Source organism: Sus scrofa, chromosome 12, assembly GCF_054392235.1.
Source record: "Sus scrofa isolate SSC_HxYL_T2T_F1_AM1 chromosome 12, Sscrofa_HxYL_maternal_Yorkshire_Landrace_v2.0, whole genome shotgun sequence".
NCBI lineage: Eukaryota > Metazoa > Chordata > Mammalia > Artiodactyla > Suidae > Sus > Sus scrofa.
The window spans coordinates 20,167,079-20,184,729 of NC_139394.1; the positions used below are offsets into that span (position 1 = coordinate 20,167,079).

At 47.8% G+C, this 17,651-nt stretch overlaps 2 protein-coding genes across 3 annotated transcripts; both read right to left on the minus strand.

Annotated features, from left to right (window-relative positions):
* Positions 1-702: 702 nt before the first annotated feature.
* Positions 703-2,695, minus strand: RPL27 (ribosomal protein L27; the record flags this gene model as incomplete). Its single annotated transcript, NM_001097479.1, is given in 4 exon segments — positions 703-793; positions 908-1,018; positions 1,904-2,073; positions 2,613-2,695. Coding segments are annotated over 4 exon segments (411 nt in total). The 3' UTR covers positions 703-744.
* Positions 2,696-6,351: 3,656 nt separating this feature from the next.
* RUNDC1 (RUN domain containing 1) lies at positions 6,352-17,407 on the minus strand. Of its 2 annotated transcripts, none has more exons than XM_021066967.2 (5): positions 16,898-17,407; positions 12,356-12,514; positions 10,745-10,943; positions 9,180-9,299; positions 6,352-8,584 (listed from the first exon to the last, which is right to left on the minus strand). In XM_021066967.2, the coding sequence occupies exons 1-5, from the start codon at positions 17,393-17,395 to the stop codon at positions 7,719-7,721; spliced, it is 1,842 nt and encodes a 613-aa protein (XP_020922626.1). In that variant the 5' UTR covers positions 17,396-17,407; the 3' UTR covers positions 6,352-7,718. The 2 variants fall into 2 exon arrangements, with proteins under 2 accessions (XP_020922626.1, XP_084840479.1); XM_084984353.1 differs by lacking the exon at positions 16,898-17,407 and adding an exon at positions 14,310-14,435.
* Positions 17,408-17,651: the final 244 nt, after the last annotated feature.

Consider the following 17,651-nt stretch of genomic DNA (forward strand, 5'->3'; position numbering starts at 1 on the left):
ATGAATAAAATGTTTCTGCAAGTGGTGACAACCCAGTGCCCAAGTCCCTTGAATTACACCATTTCTCGCCAATCACTGTCAGCCAGACCATTTAGGAGAGCTCCCCCCGGCCCCACCAGGGCTCAGGGCTTCATTGCTGGTGTCCATCCCTATTTAGATATCTCCAGGATGGTCCTCATCTAAGCAGCACCAGCACCATGTGACAAGTTGCTAGAAATTCTTTTTTGGTCACAACTGTAGCAATGCCACATCTTTAACCCATTGCCACACAGGAACTTCCAAGTTGCTGGAAATTCTGACTTATCAGACCTGGCACTCTGGTTTAAAAAAATCACTTCAAGTTAATAAGTCTCAATCCAAAGTAGATGAAGTACACTCAGAGGGGCTTTTGGTTGTCACCAAATGAGGGTGGGGGAAGAGGGAGGGGCTCAGAATGTCTTAGGTTCTCTAGGGCCCAAGTCAGGGATGCTTAAAACAATTCCACACGGAAAAATGTCAGGCAAAAGGTTCAGTATATTTTATCCACTTAGGGCAGTTGGACCATTAAAACATTATGAGGCTGATGAAAGTAGTAGTCTAGGTCTCAAATGCAGATTTAGCTTTGGTATTTTACCACATCCCTGGATCTACCACCCAAGGTCTCTCACTGTATGAATGTTTTTTTCCCAGTCTAGTAATACAAGAAGCAGGCAGACACAGGGATATTTTCTTTTTTTTAATTTTAATGACCGAAATAAGACAGACCTAAAACCGCAGCTTCTGGAAGAACCATTTGTTCTTGCCGGTCTTGTATCTAGAAGGGGGGAAAAAGGGACACCAGTGAGGTGAGGAATGACATTAAGACAAAATTATCTTCACGGAGAACAGTGAAACTATATCCCATCATTCACCACCAAAGCCGACTTACCTCTCCTCGAACTTGACCTTGGCCTCTCGTCGGGCCTTGCGTTTGAGTGCAGGGTCTCTGAAGACATCCTTATTGACAACAGTTTTGTCCAAGGGGATATCCACGGAGTACCTGGGGACAATGGCAGAGGTAGGAGCAGCCCATATGCTGCCAAAGCTCTCACTATCCCCACCATGGGACACTGGTTGACTCCACAGGAACTATTATCAAAAACTGCTGGAGTTCCCATAGTGGCTCGGTGGTTAACAAACCCGACTAGGAACCACGAGGTTGTGGTTCAATCCCTGGCCTCGTTCGGTGGGTTAAAGGTCCAGCATTGTTGTGGCTCTGGCTAGGTCCGCAGCTATAGCTCCGATTAGACCCTTAGCCTGGCAACTTCCACATGCCGTGGGTGTGGCCCTAAAAAGACAAAAAACACCCCACCCCCAACAAGTTTTCTTGTGGCTAAGTGGGTTAAGGATCTAGTGTTGTCACTGCAGCACTTGGGTCATTGCTGTGGTATGGGATTGATCCCTGGCCCAGAACTTAGGCATGCCTCACGTGCGGCCAAAAAGGGAAAAACAAAACAAAACAAAAAACTGCTAAAGTCCTGATGATGTTCTTTGGAAACACCCAATTTTAATAAATTCATTTACATCGAGTCAAGCCACTGAAAAACTTCATTCTTGATTTTTCACAAGTACCTACCCTCTAATAACTACTATCCTTGCGTGGAAGAGGGCAATTCAGATCCTATGTCTGAGTTTACTGTGGCTGGAAAGAAATGGAAGAATCTTTACTCAACACTTAGATCAAGACAGGAAGAGATTTTTCGATCCAGCTTGGCCAAGTCAGGCAAGTCTCTAGACAACTGGAAACCACAGCCAAGGGGACAAATTGAAGATGATGTCTCCTCCCTACACTGGAGTGGCTATAAGGGTGTCTCCTTACTCAGCCGGCCAGAGAAAGGGAAAAGGTAGAAAAAGTCACTTTCATTCCCATTCTTGAAATGCTCACCTTGTGGGCATGAGGTGATTATAATTATAAACTTTCACAAAAGACTTAATCTTTGATCTCTTGGCAATTTTCTTCTTGCCCATGGCAGCTGTCACTTTGCGGGGATAGCGATCAATTCCAGCCACCAGAGCATGGCTGTAGGGTCGGTCTGAGGTGCCATCATCAATGTTCTGATTGAGCAAGGAGTACATTTGTTATTTATAATTACTTAAAAAAAAAAAAAAAAAAGAATTACTTCGTCATTGCTATTTACACCCTGAGCTAGATGTAGGGCGTGGATAAAGAATAACCCCACCCCATAAGTCTCTAAGACCCACTATTATAAAAACCATACAAAGCTAACATTTAAGTGCTATAGTAGTATATACCCAAAGAGTAATAGCAATAAGGGTGGTATCAATCATTCCTACCAGGAAGATGCTAAGTGACTATTTTGACTATGAAACAATTCCTTGCCAGCTGCAGCACCTAACACGCTGGCCATTATTGCTACTTAAAACCTTTGGATACAAGATGCGTTGCTGCCCCATTCAACTCCTACTTTTTACTTTGCAACTTTCTCTCTCAAAAGCTCCCATGTATTCACCTCCATCCCTTAACTCGCAATGCTCAGTGGGTAAGGCTCCAAACTAAGCCTCAAATTCCAAGCTGCAGCCCCTCTACCCTCCCCTCACCGATCCCCGGGATAAGAGGGCGCACAGGCTAGTACCTTTACGATGACCGCTTTGCGTCCGGAGTAGCGACCAGCCAGGACCAGCACCACCTTCCCGGGTTTCATGAACTTGCCCATTTCTGCAGAGGAAGGAGAAGGAGTCGCTCAGGAATCCGCAAGTTCAAGCGGTGGGCCCGAACTTCAGGCTGCGCTCACTGTCGCCTCAGCTCAGGCCGCTTGCGGGTCGTGCTCGCAGGACAGGATCCGGAACGAAGCCGCCAGACCCCAAGGGACAGAAAGTGTCGACACCAACCCCCAAGTCGACCCCCAGGCCGCGGATGGCGGCGGATTGGGAAACCCTACCCAAACCTCTACTCACCAGCAGCGACCACTCGGGGATACAGCGGAAAGGAAGAAAGAGTACTTCCGCTAACCTTTCACCCCGCGGAGGGTGATCTCACTTCCTGTCCCGCCCCTCAGGCTTCGCTCCCGCCCCATGCGTAGCGCTCCGAATCCGTGTTGAGGGCGGAAGAAGCTCTTAAGGGAATAGGAAGGCTTGGCAGCCTATTTATTCAAAACAAACTTTATTAGCAGCTGCAGCAGTAGACAGGGCAAAGGAGCTGTGCCTCCCTCGGAAGGCTTTTACCGAAAGGCAGCTGTCCACCGTCCCCCTGCCAGTAGTTCCTTTGTGTGGCGCTAGGAGGTGGGGGAGGCGCAGTTTGAAATTTACCTTTTTGCCTTGGAAGAGTCGGGAACGAAATGGGACATTCATAGTGCCAACTGTGTGCCCTGTCAGGCTAAGGAGGGAGAGACGAAAATCAATCGAATCAGAGTACTTGCCTTCAACATTTAAAGTCTACTGATGTCAGAGACATAACGGACTAGAATAGGAGAGAGAGATGAAGGACTTTACGGTGATGCCAGCAGCTGTATACCTTGTGTCAGACCCAGCTTATTTACATATGTTATCTCTTTTGATCCTCATAACAACACTAGGAGATGAAGCACTGTTATCTCCATTCTCCTGTTGAAGATCCTTTGGCTTAGAGAGGTTAAGTAACTTGCCCCAAATGCACAGTTAGTAAGTGATCAAGCTGGGGACGCAGACTCAAGCAGTCTTCCCGAGCCCATGCTGTTTACCCCGTCCCCAAACTGAGCACCTACTCTGTGTCAAGCAAGATGCTAGGCACTTTAGGTAGGTCAACTGCCTTTTTAATTCTCACAACTCTGCATCTTAGGTATTCCCATCACTCATTGGAAGTGTTTATTTTTTAAAAACCTAATTTTATTTATTTTTTGGCCGCACCTGCTGGCATGTGAAAGTTCCCCGACCAGGGACTGAACCCACACCGCAGCAGGGACCCAAGCTGCTGCAGTGAGGACATAGGATCTTTTAACCAATTGCACCACAAGGGAACTCCTGGAAGAGTGTTCTTAGATGGTTCTTTTTTTTTTAATTAAAGTGTGGTTGATTTACAATGTTGTGCCAATTTCTGCTGTACAGCAAATTATATGTACATATACACATTCCTTTTTTTTTTTTTTGGCCATACCTGAGGCATGCATATGTTCCTAGGCCAGGGATCAAAACTGTATACATTTCTCTTATTTTTGCTTTTTAGGGGCCAAACCTATGGCACATAGAAGTTCCCAGACTAGAGGTTGAATCAGAGATGCAGCTGCTGGCCTGTGCCATAGCCATGCCAGATGTGAGCCATGTCTGAGACCTATACTGCAACTCTCAGCAACACGGGATCCTTAACCCACTGATCGAGGTCAGGGATCAAACCCACATCATCATGGATATTAGTAGGGTTCATTACCACTGAGCCACAGTGGAACTCCCTACATTCTTTTATATTCTTTTCCATTATGGTCTATCCCAGATTGGATGTAGTTCCCTGTTCTATACAGTAAGACTTTGCTGTTTATCAATTCTAAATGTAATGGTTTGCATCTACTAACTCCAAACTCCCAATCTATCCCACTCCCTCCCTCCTCCCACTTGGCAGCCATGGTCTGTGCTCTATTAGATGTTTTTTTTTTTTTTTTCAGATGTTATTATGAACTTTTTTTTTTTTGTCTTTTTGCCATTTCTTGGGCCGCTCCCACAGCATATGGAGGTTCCCAGGCTAGGGGTCTAATCGGAGCTGTAGCCACCAGCCTACGCCAGAGCCACAGCAACTCGGAATCCGAGCCGCGTCTGCAACCTACACCACAGCTCATGGCAACGCCGGATCCTTAACCCACCGAGCAAGGGCAGGGACCGAACCCGCAACCTCATGGTTCCTAGTCGATTCGTTAACCACTGCGCCACAACGGGAACTCCCTGAACTTATTTTCTTTAATGATTTCTATTTTTTTCCATTATAGCTGGTTTACTAGATGGTTTTTTAGGTGTCTTCCGAGTTAAAAAGAAAGAGAAACCATCTTACAGTTTATGCTCATCTGAACACTGACAAATCTATAGGATTGGTCTTGGGCAAGTTGTGGGAACAATCAAGGTTTCATCATTTCTCTTCTTGAGGCTCTCCAGGGACCAGTTACCCCTGCAGCTCTCAGGACCTTGTTTCAATGGTTTATCACCCTAACTATGTACTTAGAGTCCTATAGTCAGTGAAAATGGTTTCTGCTTTCATTTGGAAGATATTTCAGAGTTGGAAAGGACCTCAGAGATCAGCTTCTCTGTCCTCTCAAAGATGAGAGGACAGTTCTAGAGCAGCAAAGTCAGAGTTGGTGGCGCAGAGCAGGGTCCCCCCATTCCCAAGCTGGTGCTTTTCCCACCCCGCCACACGACCCTGGCCTCTTCCACCTCCATTGTCTTCTCTCAGCCTCCTGATCTGCTTCTGCCTCTTTTGGTTTCTCTCTTGGAAAATAGAAACCAAACCCTGAAATCTTATTGTCTTGAACTCTTCTCTCATACTAAAACTCTTCAAATCAAGCCAGCAACTAAATCCTATGAATTTTTTTTGGCTTTGCCCGCAGTGAACTGCCACAGCAGAGACAACACTGGAGCCTTAACCTGCTGAGACACTGGGGAAATCCCCTAAATCCTGAGTTTGCCATGTATTTTAAATCTTTTTTTCCTATCCTTTTTCACCTGCTCCCTAACTGATCCAGCCTCAGTCCTTTCTCTGGTCCCTCCTCAAAATTTTGTGTGGGTCACAATTGCTTGGGATGCTTATCAAAGATGCATCACCATGGAGTTCCTGTTGTAGCTCAGTGGGTTACTAACCTGACTAGTACCCATGAGGATGCCGGTTTGATTCCTGGCCTCACTCTGTGGGTTAAGGATCCATGTTCCCATGAGCTGTGATGTAGGAACCAGACATGGCTTGGATCCCGCATTGCTGTGGCTGTGGCCCCCAAGAGACAAAAAAAGAGAAAAGAAGAGGGAGGGAGGAAGAAAGAAAAGAAAAGGAAGAAATGATACTGGGGTGATCCAGGGTTATACCATATAGCTATAGCACTTTTCACCCACCCCCCCATATGGTATCCAGACAAGTGAATTGAAAAATGCCAATTCCAAAAGTGGCATGTGTGGTGAGATCTGCTGTGGAGATAGGACTGCAGGCCTGGGCAAGACAGGATGGTAATGCCAAGGACACTTTTCAGTGTTTTGTTCAAGTGGGGGTGGGGGGAAACACCACCAAAGCTGAGTTGACCCAGGGCAGGGCGCAGAGAAGAGGCAGAGAGGCCAGGAGCCAGGCATTGCTCAGCGAAGTACTGATCTGGATCAGATGGGTAGTTAACACCCAGAGAGACTTACACACCAAAACCAGCAGTCTCTAGAGTCTTTGCAGAGAAGCTACACAAAATATTATGATTTTATTAGCAACCACAGAAATCATTTTTCACATTTTACACTTATCCTGTTTCACACGAAGGAGGACTAATTCTAATGAATTATCAAGAATATATCTTAAATAATATTTTACTGAAAAAATTAAGTTAAAATGCACTACATAATAGTGCAGACACAAAGTGCAGCTGGCAATTTAATACATGAAGTGACGCTGAATCGGTAGTGCTGGGAACTCATTTAGTTTTTCCAGAAGGTGATACACTCTGCTTATCTTCAGTCAGTCCCAGGGCAGTATGCAAGCTGAAGAGCAAAATGAACTAAGAAGGGCTAAAGTAGACCAAGTCGGACCAATTGAGGGTCAGTCTTGCAGGGAAATGCTGAGCCCCCATCTGTCGCCAGTGATGTGCTGTGGTTCCTGCCCTCGCTGTGGTACCTCCAGACCGCCTCCACCAGCCAGCCTCCTGGACAAGTGGTGCAGACCTGGAACCCATTTCCTTCTGAGACGTCTGTGTCTATGTCTCACTGGGAGGAGCGCAGGGGAAAGGTTACTTGCCAGAGGACATGGTATCAGAGGTGATTGTCCTCATTAAGGACCAGCTCCAAAACCCAAAGACCATCGTCTGGGCCGTGAGGAAAGGGGCCACTTTGTCAGGACAGGTTTCAGCTCTTACCTCTCTACGTGACAAGGGGCTCATGTGAAAGTCGCCTTGTGGCTAACACCCTTAGAAACGCTGTTCACAGGACTCCCACTCCTGCTCTAGCCCCAAGGCACCAGCCACACGGCCACGAAGTCAGCTCCGCCAGCCTCCAGGGCCTCTCTCTGGGAGGCAAGGATGAGCTGACCACGGTTGTGCCTCAGTGTTAGACGCAACTATGGGACATACACAACCTCCCCTGACCTTGGGTCAGGAAGAAAGGGGCATCGGTGTTCCTAAAAGCAATTCCAATTCTGACCCAGGGCTGCCTCAAACCTGCTTCAAGGGGGGCCTTAGGGTGAATGTTTTCCAGGACCGGCAACTCCCTCGTGCTGTCACTCACCACCACAAAGAGCATGCTTAGAGCAACCGGGTTTTCTAAAAATCAGATGTGGCATGACGAGAGTATGCCATGACTGACTTCTTTGCCACAGGCGCAAATCTATGTGCCCATGTGGACACTGTGGTTACATGCCAGGGCTGAACATTTAACAAGAGGGTCTCGGCATATCGTTCAGAGATGCTAAGGTGATGGGGAAAACAGACTTCACTCGGCCAGGGACAGTGTCTTTAGCCCCTCCTCCTAGTCCTTGCTCTTGTCCTAGAAGAGTAACCATCGACCCCTCTTGAGCACGGTGCAGGTCTGGGGCCAGGGCATTCTCATCAAAAGGCATCTTTGATGTTCTTGAGCTGGCGCACAGCCAGGTCTACAGGGAGGCTGAACTTGAGGCTGCTGAGGCGGCTGAGCAGGTTGAGGGCACTCTCAAAGCCAGTGTGTGCCATGTAGCTCCAGGGCTGGTAGTGCGGCTCGATGAGCGACCCTGACTTGCAGATGAGGTTCACCCAGGACACGAGACGCTGCTCATTCAGGGCCATGCACACCAAGGCCTTCAACTCGGAGTCTGCACTGCGCTTAAAAGGGTCATGCTCCGTCAGCACCACGTGGATGGCTGTCAGCAGGCTCTGCTTGGGCGTCACCACGGTGCCTCCCATGACAGGCAGGGCGAAGGACTGCGAAAGCTTCCGGGCTGGGGACTCCACGTAAGCACGGCCGTTCTTGGCGTGGTAGTACTTTACAAAGAGCTCCCAGGGGTGCATGGCCTCGGGGGCTGAGGAGAAGGCCGGCAGCAGACAGGCAATGGGGGCCATGACGAGGCTCATCCCTGGGGACGAGGCGTACAGTCCATGGGCCAGCAGGTCCCTCACAGCCACAGTCAGCTCCTTGCGCACAGCCATGGTCAGCTCATCCTTGCCTCCCAGAGAGAGGTCCTGGAGGCTGGCGGAACTGATGACGTGGTCGTGCGGCTGGTGCTTCAGGGCTAGCTGCTTCACCCTGTCTACGGACGCCTCCAGCCTCTTCAGTAAGGGAGTGTAGTCCCTGTCAGCCTGTCCCCTCGGCCACAGGGTCTGTGGGATCTGGCCCGTGGCACAACCAAACTGGCTAACAGCAAAGATCTGGAGCACCGCCAGTGCTCGCCGCATCAGGTGCAGCCCTGTCTCCCGAACTCGCTTCACATCTTCTGCCTTCGCTGCACAGAAAACATAATGACTCATCAGTGAGAGGCCACAGTGGTCAGAGGGACAGCCAAGGAGTCACGAGCTGAGATCCAGTCTTGCTTCTGAGCTACAGTATGGCTCCCACATGAAGCCGAGAGCCACTGAGGATGTTGCTGGACTTAAGTTTTTTTTTTGCTGCACCTGTGGCATATGGAAGTTCCCAGGCCAGGGATTGAATCTGAGCCGCAGCTGCAACCTATACCACAGCTGTGGCAATGTCAGATCCTCAACCCACAGTGCTGGGCCAAGGATCAAGCCCTTTCCTCTGCAGTGACCTAAGCAGCTGCAGAGGTTATCCTTAAACCACTGCAGGAACTCCTGGATGTACATTTTTGGTTAATAACAACTATTTTGAGAAACAATTCACGTCACATTCAATTTACTCAGTAAGTGTGTAATTCAGCGGTTTTTAGTATAGTCACAGAATTGTGCAGCCATTATTTCCAAGGGAGACCATGAACTGTTGGCATTCCCCAATCCCCACTTCTCCCCAACTCCCGAGCCCTAGGCAACCACTAATCTACTTCCTGTCTCTATAGGTTTGTTCATTCTGGAAGCTGTACTTACTTTTGCTGTTTCCTGGAGGGAGTCTGCTGCTGCCAGTTCTGGTGGAACCATTTCCTGTCTTCCCACTGGCCTTGCACTCACAGTGTCCGCTCTCTGTCTGTAATGGGCTTCCTACTTCATCTGTAATCAGAAGTTACAAAAGAGGAGACACTTATTTCGCTTCTTTATGGCGGATTTTTAAAGGAGAAATACTATTTACTAGAGCTTACCACGTGCCAAGACTTTCACAATGGTATCTTATTTAATTGTGTGGAACAGTGACTGGCATATAGTATCTCACTCAATAAATATTTACTGCGAGTTCCTGCTGTAGCTCGGTGGTAACAAACTCAATTAGTATCCATGAGGACTCAGGTTTGATCCCTGACCTCACTCAGTGGGTTAAAGATCTATGCTGGAGGAGTTCCCGTTGCGGTGCAGGAGAAATGAATCTAAGAACCATGAGGTTGTGGGTTCGATCCCTGGCATTGCTGAGTGGGTTAAGGATCCGGCATTGCCGTGAACCGTGGTATAGGTCAAAGACATGGCTTGGATCTGGCATTGCTCTGGCTGTGGTATAGGCTGGCGGCTGTAGCTCTGATTTGATCCCTAGCCTGGGAACCTCCAGATGCAGCAGGTGCAGCCCTAAAAAGACAGAAAAAAAAAAAAGAAGGAAAGATCCAGGAGTTCCCATCATGGCTCAGTGGTTAACGAATCTGACTAGCATCCATGAGGATTCGGGTCGATCCCTGGCCTTGCTCACTGGGTAAAGGATCTGGCATTGCCATGAGCTGTGGTGTAGGTAGCAGACGTGGCTCAGATCCTGCGTTGCTGTAGCTGTGGTATAGACCTGCAGCTGTAGCTCTGACTGGACCCCTAGCATGGGAACCTCGATATGCTGTGGGTGTGGCTCTAAAAAGCAAAAAAAAAGAAAAAAAGAAAAAAAGAAAAGAGAGAAAGAAAGAAAAGACCTATATTGCCACAAGCTGCAGTGTAGGTCGCAGATGTGGCCTGTGGTTCAGATATGGGTGTGGCTGTGGCGTAGGCCGGCAGCTGTAGCTCTGATTTGACCCCTAGCCTGGAAACTTCCATATGCCAGGGTGTACCCCCACCCCCTGTCAAAAAAAAAGAATTTACTGAGTGAAGAAAGCATGAATCATCATTTTATGGAGGAGAAGAGTGAGACTAAAGAGGTTAGGAACTTGCCCAAGGACACAAAGCTGGTAAATGGCAGGGCTGAGATTTTTAAAAATTTGTATTTATTTATTTATTTATTTATGGCCATGCCCACAGCACGTGGACATTCCCAGGCCAGGGACTGAACCTGTGCCACAGCAGTGGCCTGAGCCACTGGAGCGACAACGCTGGATGCTTAATCCACTGGATCCTGAACTCCAGGGCTGAGATTTCAACCCCCTGGTTCTAAAATCCATGTTCTTTCCACTCCACCATGCTGGCTCCCTTACTGAGTGATCGAAGCTCTTAAACTGAACGTTAAGGACTGGCACCCTTAGGTGTTAGTAGTCAGAATACATATGATGATGATGACACCTGGCCACCTTTCTTTTCCCATCCCCTCCTCTGACCTTGGATGAAGTTGATGAACATTTCCAGGTCTCGGATCTGAGTTTTCAGCTGTTCAACCAACTGTTCCTTCACTCGGGCTGGGTTGACGATTTGAGCCACAGCTGCATCCACACGCTGCCGAAGCTCCTCAGTGGACAGTGAACTGAGGTCCTCATTCAGATTCATGTCCAGTTTCTTTATTAACTCATCTATGATCACCTGTCAAGACCACAAGCCATGAGCACACCCTTTGGAATTTTCAAGGAGAGAGGGTTAGGAAGAAGGGGAATCTTTACCAGAACGCTGCCTGCTACCTTAAATGGAAATCAACGATACACTTGAGAAAAATGTTGCAACTGCTGATCAAGGTGAGGGCACAGACCCTTTACTTCTCTTATAGTAACAAGGACCCCTGGTTCCTCTCTGATGGATGGCTCTTGTCAATGCAAATTTTCTACCAGGCCAGGCAACTTTCACTCAGGAGAACAACAGTGTGAATGATCCAAAGTGGCTGATGAGGAGTTCTCGTTGTGGCTCAGTGGTAATGAACCTGACTAATATCCATGAGGATGTGGGTGTGATCCCTGGCTTTGTTCAGTGGGTTAAGGGTCCAGCGTTGCCGTGAGCTGTGGTATAGGTCGCAGACGTGGCTGGGATCCTGTGTTGCTGTGGCTGTTGTGTAGACCAGCAGCTGCAGCTCCAATCTGACCCCTAGCCTGGGAACCTCCATATGCCACAGGTGCAGCCCCCCGAAAAAAAACAAAAAAGCCCAAAGTGGCTGATGATCTCTAAATAAAAGGCCACAGTTAGCTCTCCTCAAGGCCTCCAAGAGAATAAATGCTGATTTCCCTTAGTTTCCAGTCCTTCTCATCCATTCCTGCCCTACTCTAGGCAACTAAAGGAAAGGCTCTACAAAACATCCAGGTAGGTTACAGCTAAACTATGCTAGCGACACCACGAGGGACAATTTGAAAACCAGACAATATAAATCTAGCCCTGCTGGGTTAACAGCCACATCACAGGGAGAGACAAACATGTGGAGCGATAGCTGTATTCTGACCAGCAGATCTACCTGTCTGCCCAGGTTCTGCTTTAATAAATACAGCATTAAAGTCTGGATTCTTGGAATACTTGTCAACTGGTGCTGGAGGAAAAACCAGTTTACACTGTATGAAGTGCCCAAGTAGAACAGTTTTAATGAACAAAGGAAAGAAATGATTGTATATTATTAATATAGTAACTGCCCCACCAAAAAAAAAAAAAAAGACATCATTTTCTTTTTCAACCACACCCTTGGCATATGGAAGTTCCTAGGATTGAATATGAGCCAGGGCTGCAGCAATGCTGGATTCTTAACCCACTGTGCTGGGCCAGGGATCGAACCTGTGCCTCCAAAGAGACTAGTTGGATCATTAACCCATTGCGCCACAGCCCAAACTCCTCAATCATCATATTATAAAGCTTTGGCCTGTGTGAATAAAGACTGGCAGCAGGTAGCAGCAAACTTTCCCTTTGATTAGGGCCAGCAGTAAGGCCGAGGGTGAGCAAGCTGGGCAAGGCTGTCCTGTGAACGCTGGAAGGGACAAGGTAACCTGAGGCCATGGTGGAGGCCAACTCTGGAGTCTGCTCACCCGCTGTCTTTCCAAGACCACGGACTGTGGCAGGGAGTCATAACTGCCCTCTTGATAGGCAAACGTTTCCAGGTCGTCTAGTTGGGTTTTGAGCTGCAGGATCAGTTCCTTCTGCTTCTCCCTTTGGGTTGCCAGCCGTTCCCGTTTCTCCTGCTCACTCTAAAATAGGAAAATATTTAGGTCCATTTTACAGGAAAAGAACAAGTCAGGACACATTAAGAATCCTCTTAAGGGAGTTCCCATCGTGGCTCAGCAGAAACAAATCTGACTAGCCTCCACGAGGCCACAGATTTGACCCCTGGCCTTGCTCGGTGGGTTGAGAATATGGTGTTGCTGTGAGCTGTGGTGTAGGTCACAGACATGGCTTGGGTCCCGTGTTGCTGTGGCTCTGGCGTAGGCCAACAGTTGCAGCTCTGATTCGACCCCTAGTCTGGGAACCTCCATATGCCTTGGGTGCAGCCCTAAAAAGACCAAAAAAAAAAAAAAAAAAATCCTCTTAAGCCACATGTGTATAAGTGAATCACTCTGCTGTACATTAAAAATTAACACAACACTGTAAATCAGCTACACTTCAATAAAATAAAAAGAATCCTCTTAAGCCAATAATAACCAGTAAAGTATAAAAGGTTTCCAAATAACCCAAATGAATACAAAAGTCATGAGACATTTTCAAAAATAAGAATAATTATTTCATCCAGGGCAATGTATTTATTTATTTTTTTCTAACTAGGGCTGCACCTTCGGATACGGAAGTTCCCAGGCTAGGACTGCATCGGAGCTGCAGCTGCTGGCCCACACCACAGACACAGCAACTCCAGATCTAAGCTGCAACTGAGATCTACGTCACAGCTTGCAGCAAGGCTGGATCCTTAACCCACTGATTGAGGCTAAGGATCAAAACCGAATCCTCAAGGACACTAGCCAGGTTCTTAACCTGCTGAGCCACAATGGGAGCTCCCAGGGCAATTTATTAAATGTGTGTTTTCTTTAAGAAAGTATTTGTCTTTCATTAGAAATAGGACATGAATACAATAGGGCCTTTTGTTAAGACCGCTTTCCCCTCCTCAAAGGTCTAGGTAGGATTGACACAATTTATCTTCGCCAAGACTGCCTCCCAGGAATTAAACATGCCAATCCTCCGTAGCCAATTACCACAGAACAACTCCTGAAAACTTTCTGCAGCCACGTTTCACAAGAGAATCTGGAGGTAAGGGTGCAGAAAAAGACTTTATAACTCATAACCAGTTTTCTTAAGGTTCAAATCTCCAATATATTGCAAATACCAAACACAGGTGCCCGGCACAGTGAAAAAAAATCCAAAGCCAACTAACAGGGGTGGGAAGGTAACGATGTTAAAAAAAGAAAAAAGAAAAAAAAAAAAAAAAAAAAAAAAAGTCAGGTAAGGTTCCCTGACTCCTTTTCTTACCGTTAAGCACTAAGCAGTTTCTGCATTGAAATGATTCAAAACCGTTTGGAGAGGTAAAGTCTTACCAACGTATTCTCAAAAACTGGTTTTTCCGGAGTTCCCGTCGTGGCGCAGTGCGCAGTGGTTAACGAATCCGACTAGGAACCATGAGGTTGCGGGTTCGGTCCCTGCCCTTGCTCAGTGGGTTAACGATCCAGCGTTGCCGTGAGCTGTGGTGTAGGTTGCAGACACAGCTCCGGCTCGGATCCTGCGTTGCTGTGGCTCTGGCGTAGGCTGGTGGCTACAGCTCCGATTCAACCCCTAGCCTGGGAACCTCCATATGCCGCGGGAGCGGCCCAAGAAATAGCAACAACAACAAAAGACAAAAAAAAAAAACAAACTGGTTTTTCCTTGCCTTTCTTATCAAAACCAAAAAAAAAAAAAAAAAAAAAAAAAAAAGTAAAACCAGCAAATTACTTGTAGACGTAAGGCTGCACTTCAAACTAGATGTCTAGAGGATATTGAATTTAACCTTGAAATGGTACTTACCAAGGCCTCCAGAGGTAAGGTATGAAAGAGAACATATGAAAAACAACACATTAACTTTTTGTTCAGCTATTTAAAAAGCAATCCCTTTACTCTAGCTTTGCTCAATATGAGGAAAAAAAAAAAAAGAAAAAGAAAAAGAAAAACCCTCTCTCAGGGGATAAATCTCTCCAAGTGTTGCACTTTTTTCTTAGAAGCCTGCTTCTTCTCCCCTACTTAGTGAAGGCATCACTATTCTTGGAGATTTTCCTAGGCAAAACCCTTTGCTTCCCCTGTACTTTGTACACACTTCTACTCTAGCTCATGTCACATCATAATGATTTGTTTAGGATCCTGTCTCCCCAAGTCTATGAACTCCTTAAGGGCAAAGGCTTTTTTTTTTTTTTTGGCCTCGCCTGTGCCATGTGGAAGTTCCTGGGCCAGGGACTGAACATGCACCACAACAGCAACTCAAGCCACTGCAGTGACAGCTCCGGATCTTTAACCTGTTGTGCCACAGGAGAACTCAACAAAGGCGTTAATTGTACCCCCAAGGCCCAGTGGTATCTGGCACAGGATAAGTTCCCAGTACACATTTTCTATATGTTACTGAATTCAGTCAGGTCTAGAATGACACATCCCAAATAATGAAATCTCATAGAGAAAGTTGTCTAACCAGCCCAAAGGGAAAGAACTAGGGACACTCTGCTTTTGTCTTCTTGCCTTCTTTTTTGAGGGGACCACACCTGAGACATTGTGCAAGTTCTCAGGCCAGGGATCAAACCTGTGTCACAGCAGTGACCTGAGCCATAGCAGTAGCACTGCAGGGTCCTTAACCAGTGGGTCACCAGGAAACTCCTGTTTTTGTTTTCATTGTATCCCATCCCAACATTACAAAGCCAAAGACGAAAGAAACCAGGCATAGATCCTGATTCCATTTTCCTGAGTGTGTCTGCTGAATGGGGTCACTTGCTGTGGTAATTACTGGGTAGGCTGTTCACTGGCGGGCAGGCAAACAAGTTAACAATGAGCTCTGGTGCAAGGCAGGGAATAACAGAAATAATTTCCAGTATGAAGCAAGAGAAAATGCTGGTCAAAAAACCCACAAAAACTGGAATTGGTAAGCAGTCATTTGGTTCAAACATGTCCCCACTTGGCACTACCTGTTCACGTGTCAATACAATATACACATACAAGATTACAGCTGCTTATTAAGTGTTTGAGCCCTAAACTAATTATTTTTTTTAAGTTGTACTCTGTTTCCAAAAGTAAAAATGACCATTCAAAAGAGGACCAACTCCACAAAGAAACTCTGGTGCTTCTCACTCCTGAACAGGGGCCAACCACAAAAGTTCTTTCTATCCCATCTGTTCTTTAAAAGTCTGGCAATCTGGGAGTTCCCATTGTGGCTCAGCAGAAATGAAATCTGACTAGTATCCATGAGGACGCAGGTTTGACCCCTGGCCTCGATCAGTGGGTTAAGGATCTGGCGTTGCCCTGAGCTGTGGTATAGGTCGCAGACGCAGCTTGGATCTGGCGTTGCTGTGGATGTGGCCAGTGGCTGGGAACCTCCATGTGCCATGGGTGCAACCCTAAAAAGCCAAAAAAAAAGAAAAGAAAAAAAGCCTGGCAATCTGAGGACCTGTGCAAGGAGCTCTGAGTAGTCAGAGAGAAGGGTGGAACAGTAAACACGGGACTGCAGTGAAAACACTTTAGATTAAAATAAGTCAATATCTGCTGCTGATAAGTCTACTAGGTTAAAACCAATTTAAGTGGGAAGAAAGCCACATGTGGGCTGTAACCTGAAGAACAGAAAGGTGGAGAAAAGATAGCAAGTCTCCTCCAACAAACTATCTACAACTGTGTCCTTCCAGAGGTTCAAAGACTGTAAGGAAACATTCTCTTGGTAAGTCATACAAACTCTCGGTACATAGTGTAGGTTAATTGAATGCATCTTGTCATGGTTACCAAAGGGGCTTCATTTAGAAAATCTAGTTATTAAGTAGGATGGGCAAGGAGTTTTAAAATACCAGCACTAAGAAATTCATATAATCAGGAGTTGTGTTTCTTTCAGTTAATGAGAGACCTTGTTGTTCACCAAAGTTTTCACCCAGTCAAGGGTCTGAAGATTAAAGGCATTCTCTAGATTCCAGTTATGCGAGAACAGGGAGCAGACCTAAATTTCCATGGATTTCAATTCGCTTGCTCTTTACTAGCCAATTTTCTCAATCCCCAGGGTCGGGGTACTATATCAGCAAACGGACTCAGGACTTAGGTACTTGATGAAGCGACCCCAAGATGAGTGGAAGCAGCACTGTTTCAGTGGGCTGCTCTGTTGCCCTTTGAATACTCTCCTCGCTTACCGCTCTTCTGCCTCTCAAGTCATCACACTTGTACCTCTTTCCACACCTTTGGTGGACATCTCTCATCAACTTCCCAGCCCTCTCATTCCTCTTGTTTTTCAGCAGGCCCCTAACATCTGCCTGGTCTCCTCTTCTGGGACGCGCATACCCACCTAGACAAGCCAGCTTCTCACCACTGCTACCCCACTCCGCGTCACCCACCCAGCCCTCAATTCCCATATCCCTCCGGGTCCAGCCCTAGCTGTTCACCTGGTCCTCGCCCCGCAACCGTGGCCGGTCCCCCAGCAGCCCGTCGGCATCATCACTGGAGGGGTCCTCGCTGCCCCCGTAACCCAGGACATGAGGGCAGCCGCGGAAGGCGAAGTCCTCGAGCTCGCGGAGGAGTCGCTGCTGCTCCGCAGGCGCCCCACGCACCACCTGCCGCAGGCGGAACTGCACCTGAGCAAAATGGGAGGACAGAGCGAGCAGCGCCGAGTCCAGCCGCCGCCGCTCGGCCCGCAGCCGCCGCAGCGTCCGGTCCGGGGAGTCGGGCGCGGAGCCCGTGGCCGCGCAGGGCTCCTCGGCCGCCACCTCTTCGGAGAACGCAGCCGCTCCGGGTCCGGCCTCCGCCACCGCCCCCACTGGCGCCCAGCGCACCGCCTCGCATGGCGACAGCGACTCCTCTTCCTCCTCCTCTTCGTCCTTCGCTCTTGGGCCAACGGCCGCCACCCCCGTTACCGGCTCAGCAGCCGCTTCGACGGCCGCCATCTTCCAGGAAACTCCGCTGCACGTCAGCCGCGCCCCCTGCTGCCATGGCAACGGCGCGCAGGTTGCAAGCCTGGAGGAACGTGTGGGCGGGGCTCAGACGTACAGCTTTCGGACGTCACCCTGGGCGGGCCTTCCCTTGGGATTTAATACTGGCCCAAAATTTATTGATCGCCTGCTGTGCATCCGGCATTTAGTGTACTAAGCGTTGAAGAAACAGGTGAATGAAGCCGGGGCAAGTCCTTTCCTGTGTATAGAC

Excerpts from the sequence above, each read along its gene's own strand:
- RUNDC1 (XM_021066967.2), bottom strand. The coding sequence starts at position 17,395 with ATGGCGGCCGTCGAAGCGGCTGCTGAGCCGGTAACGGGGGTGGCGGCC. Across the intron at positions 10,944-12,355 it reads TGGTCTTGGAAAGACAGCGG|GTGATCATAGATGAGTTAAT; the intron begins GTGAGCAGACTC and ends TGGTCTTGACAG. Across the intron at positions 9,300-10,744 it reads GTTCATCAACTTCATCCAAG|ATGAAGTAGGAAGCCCATTA; the intron begins GTCAGAGGAGGG and ends TTCTGATTACAG.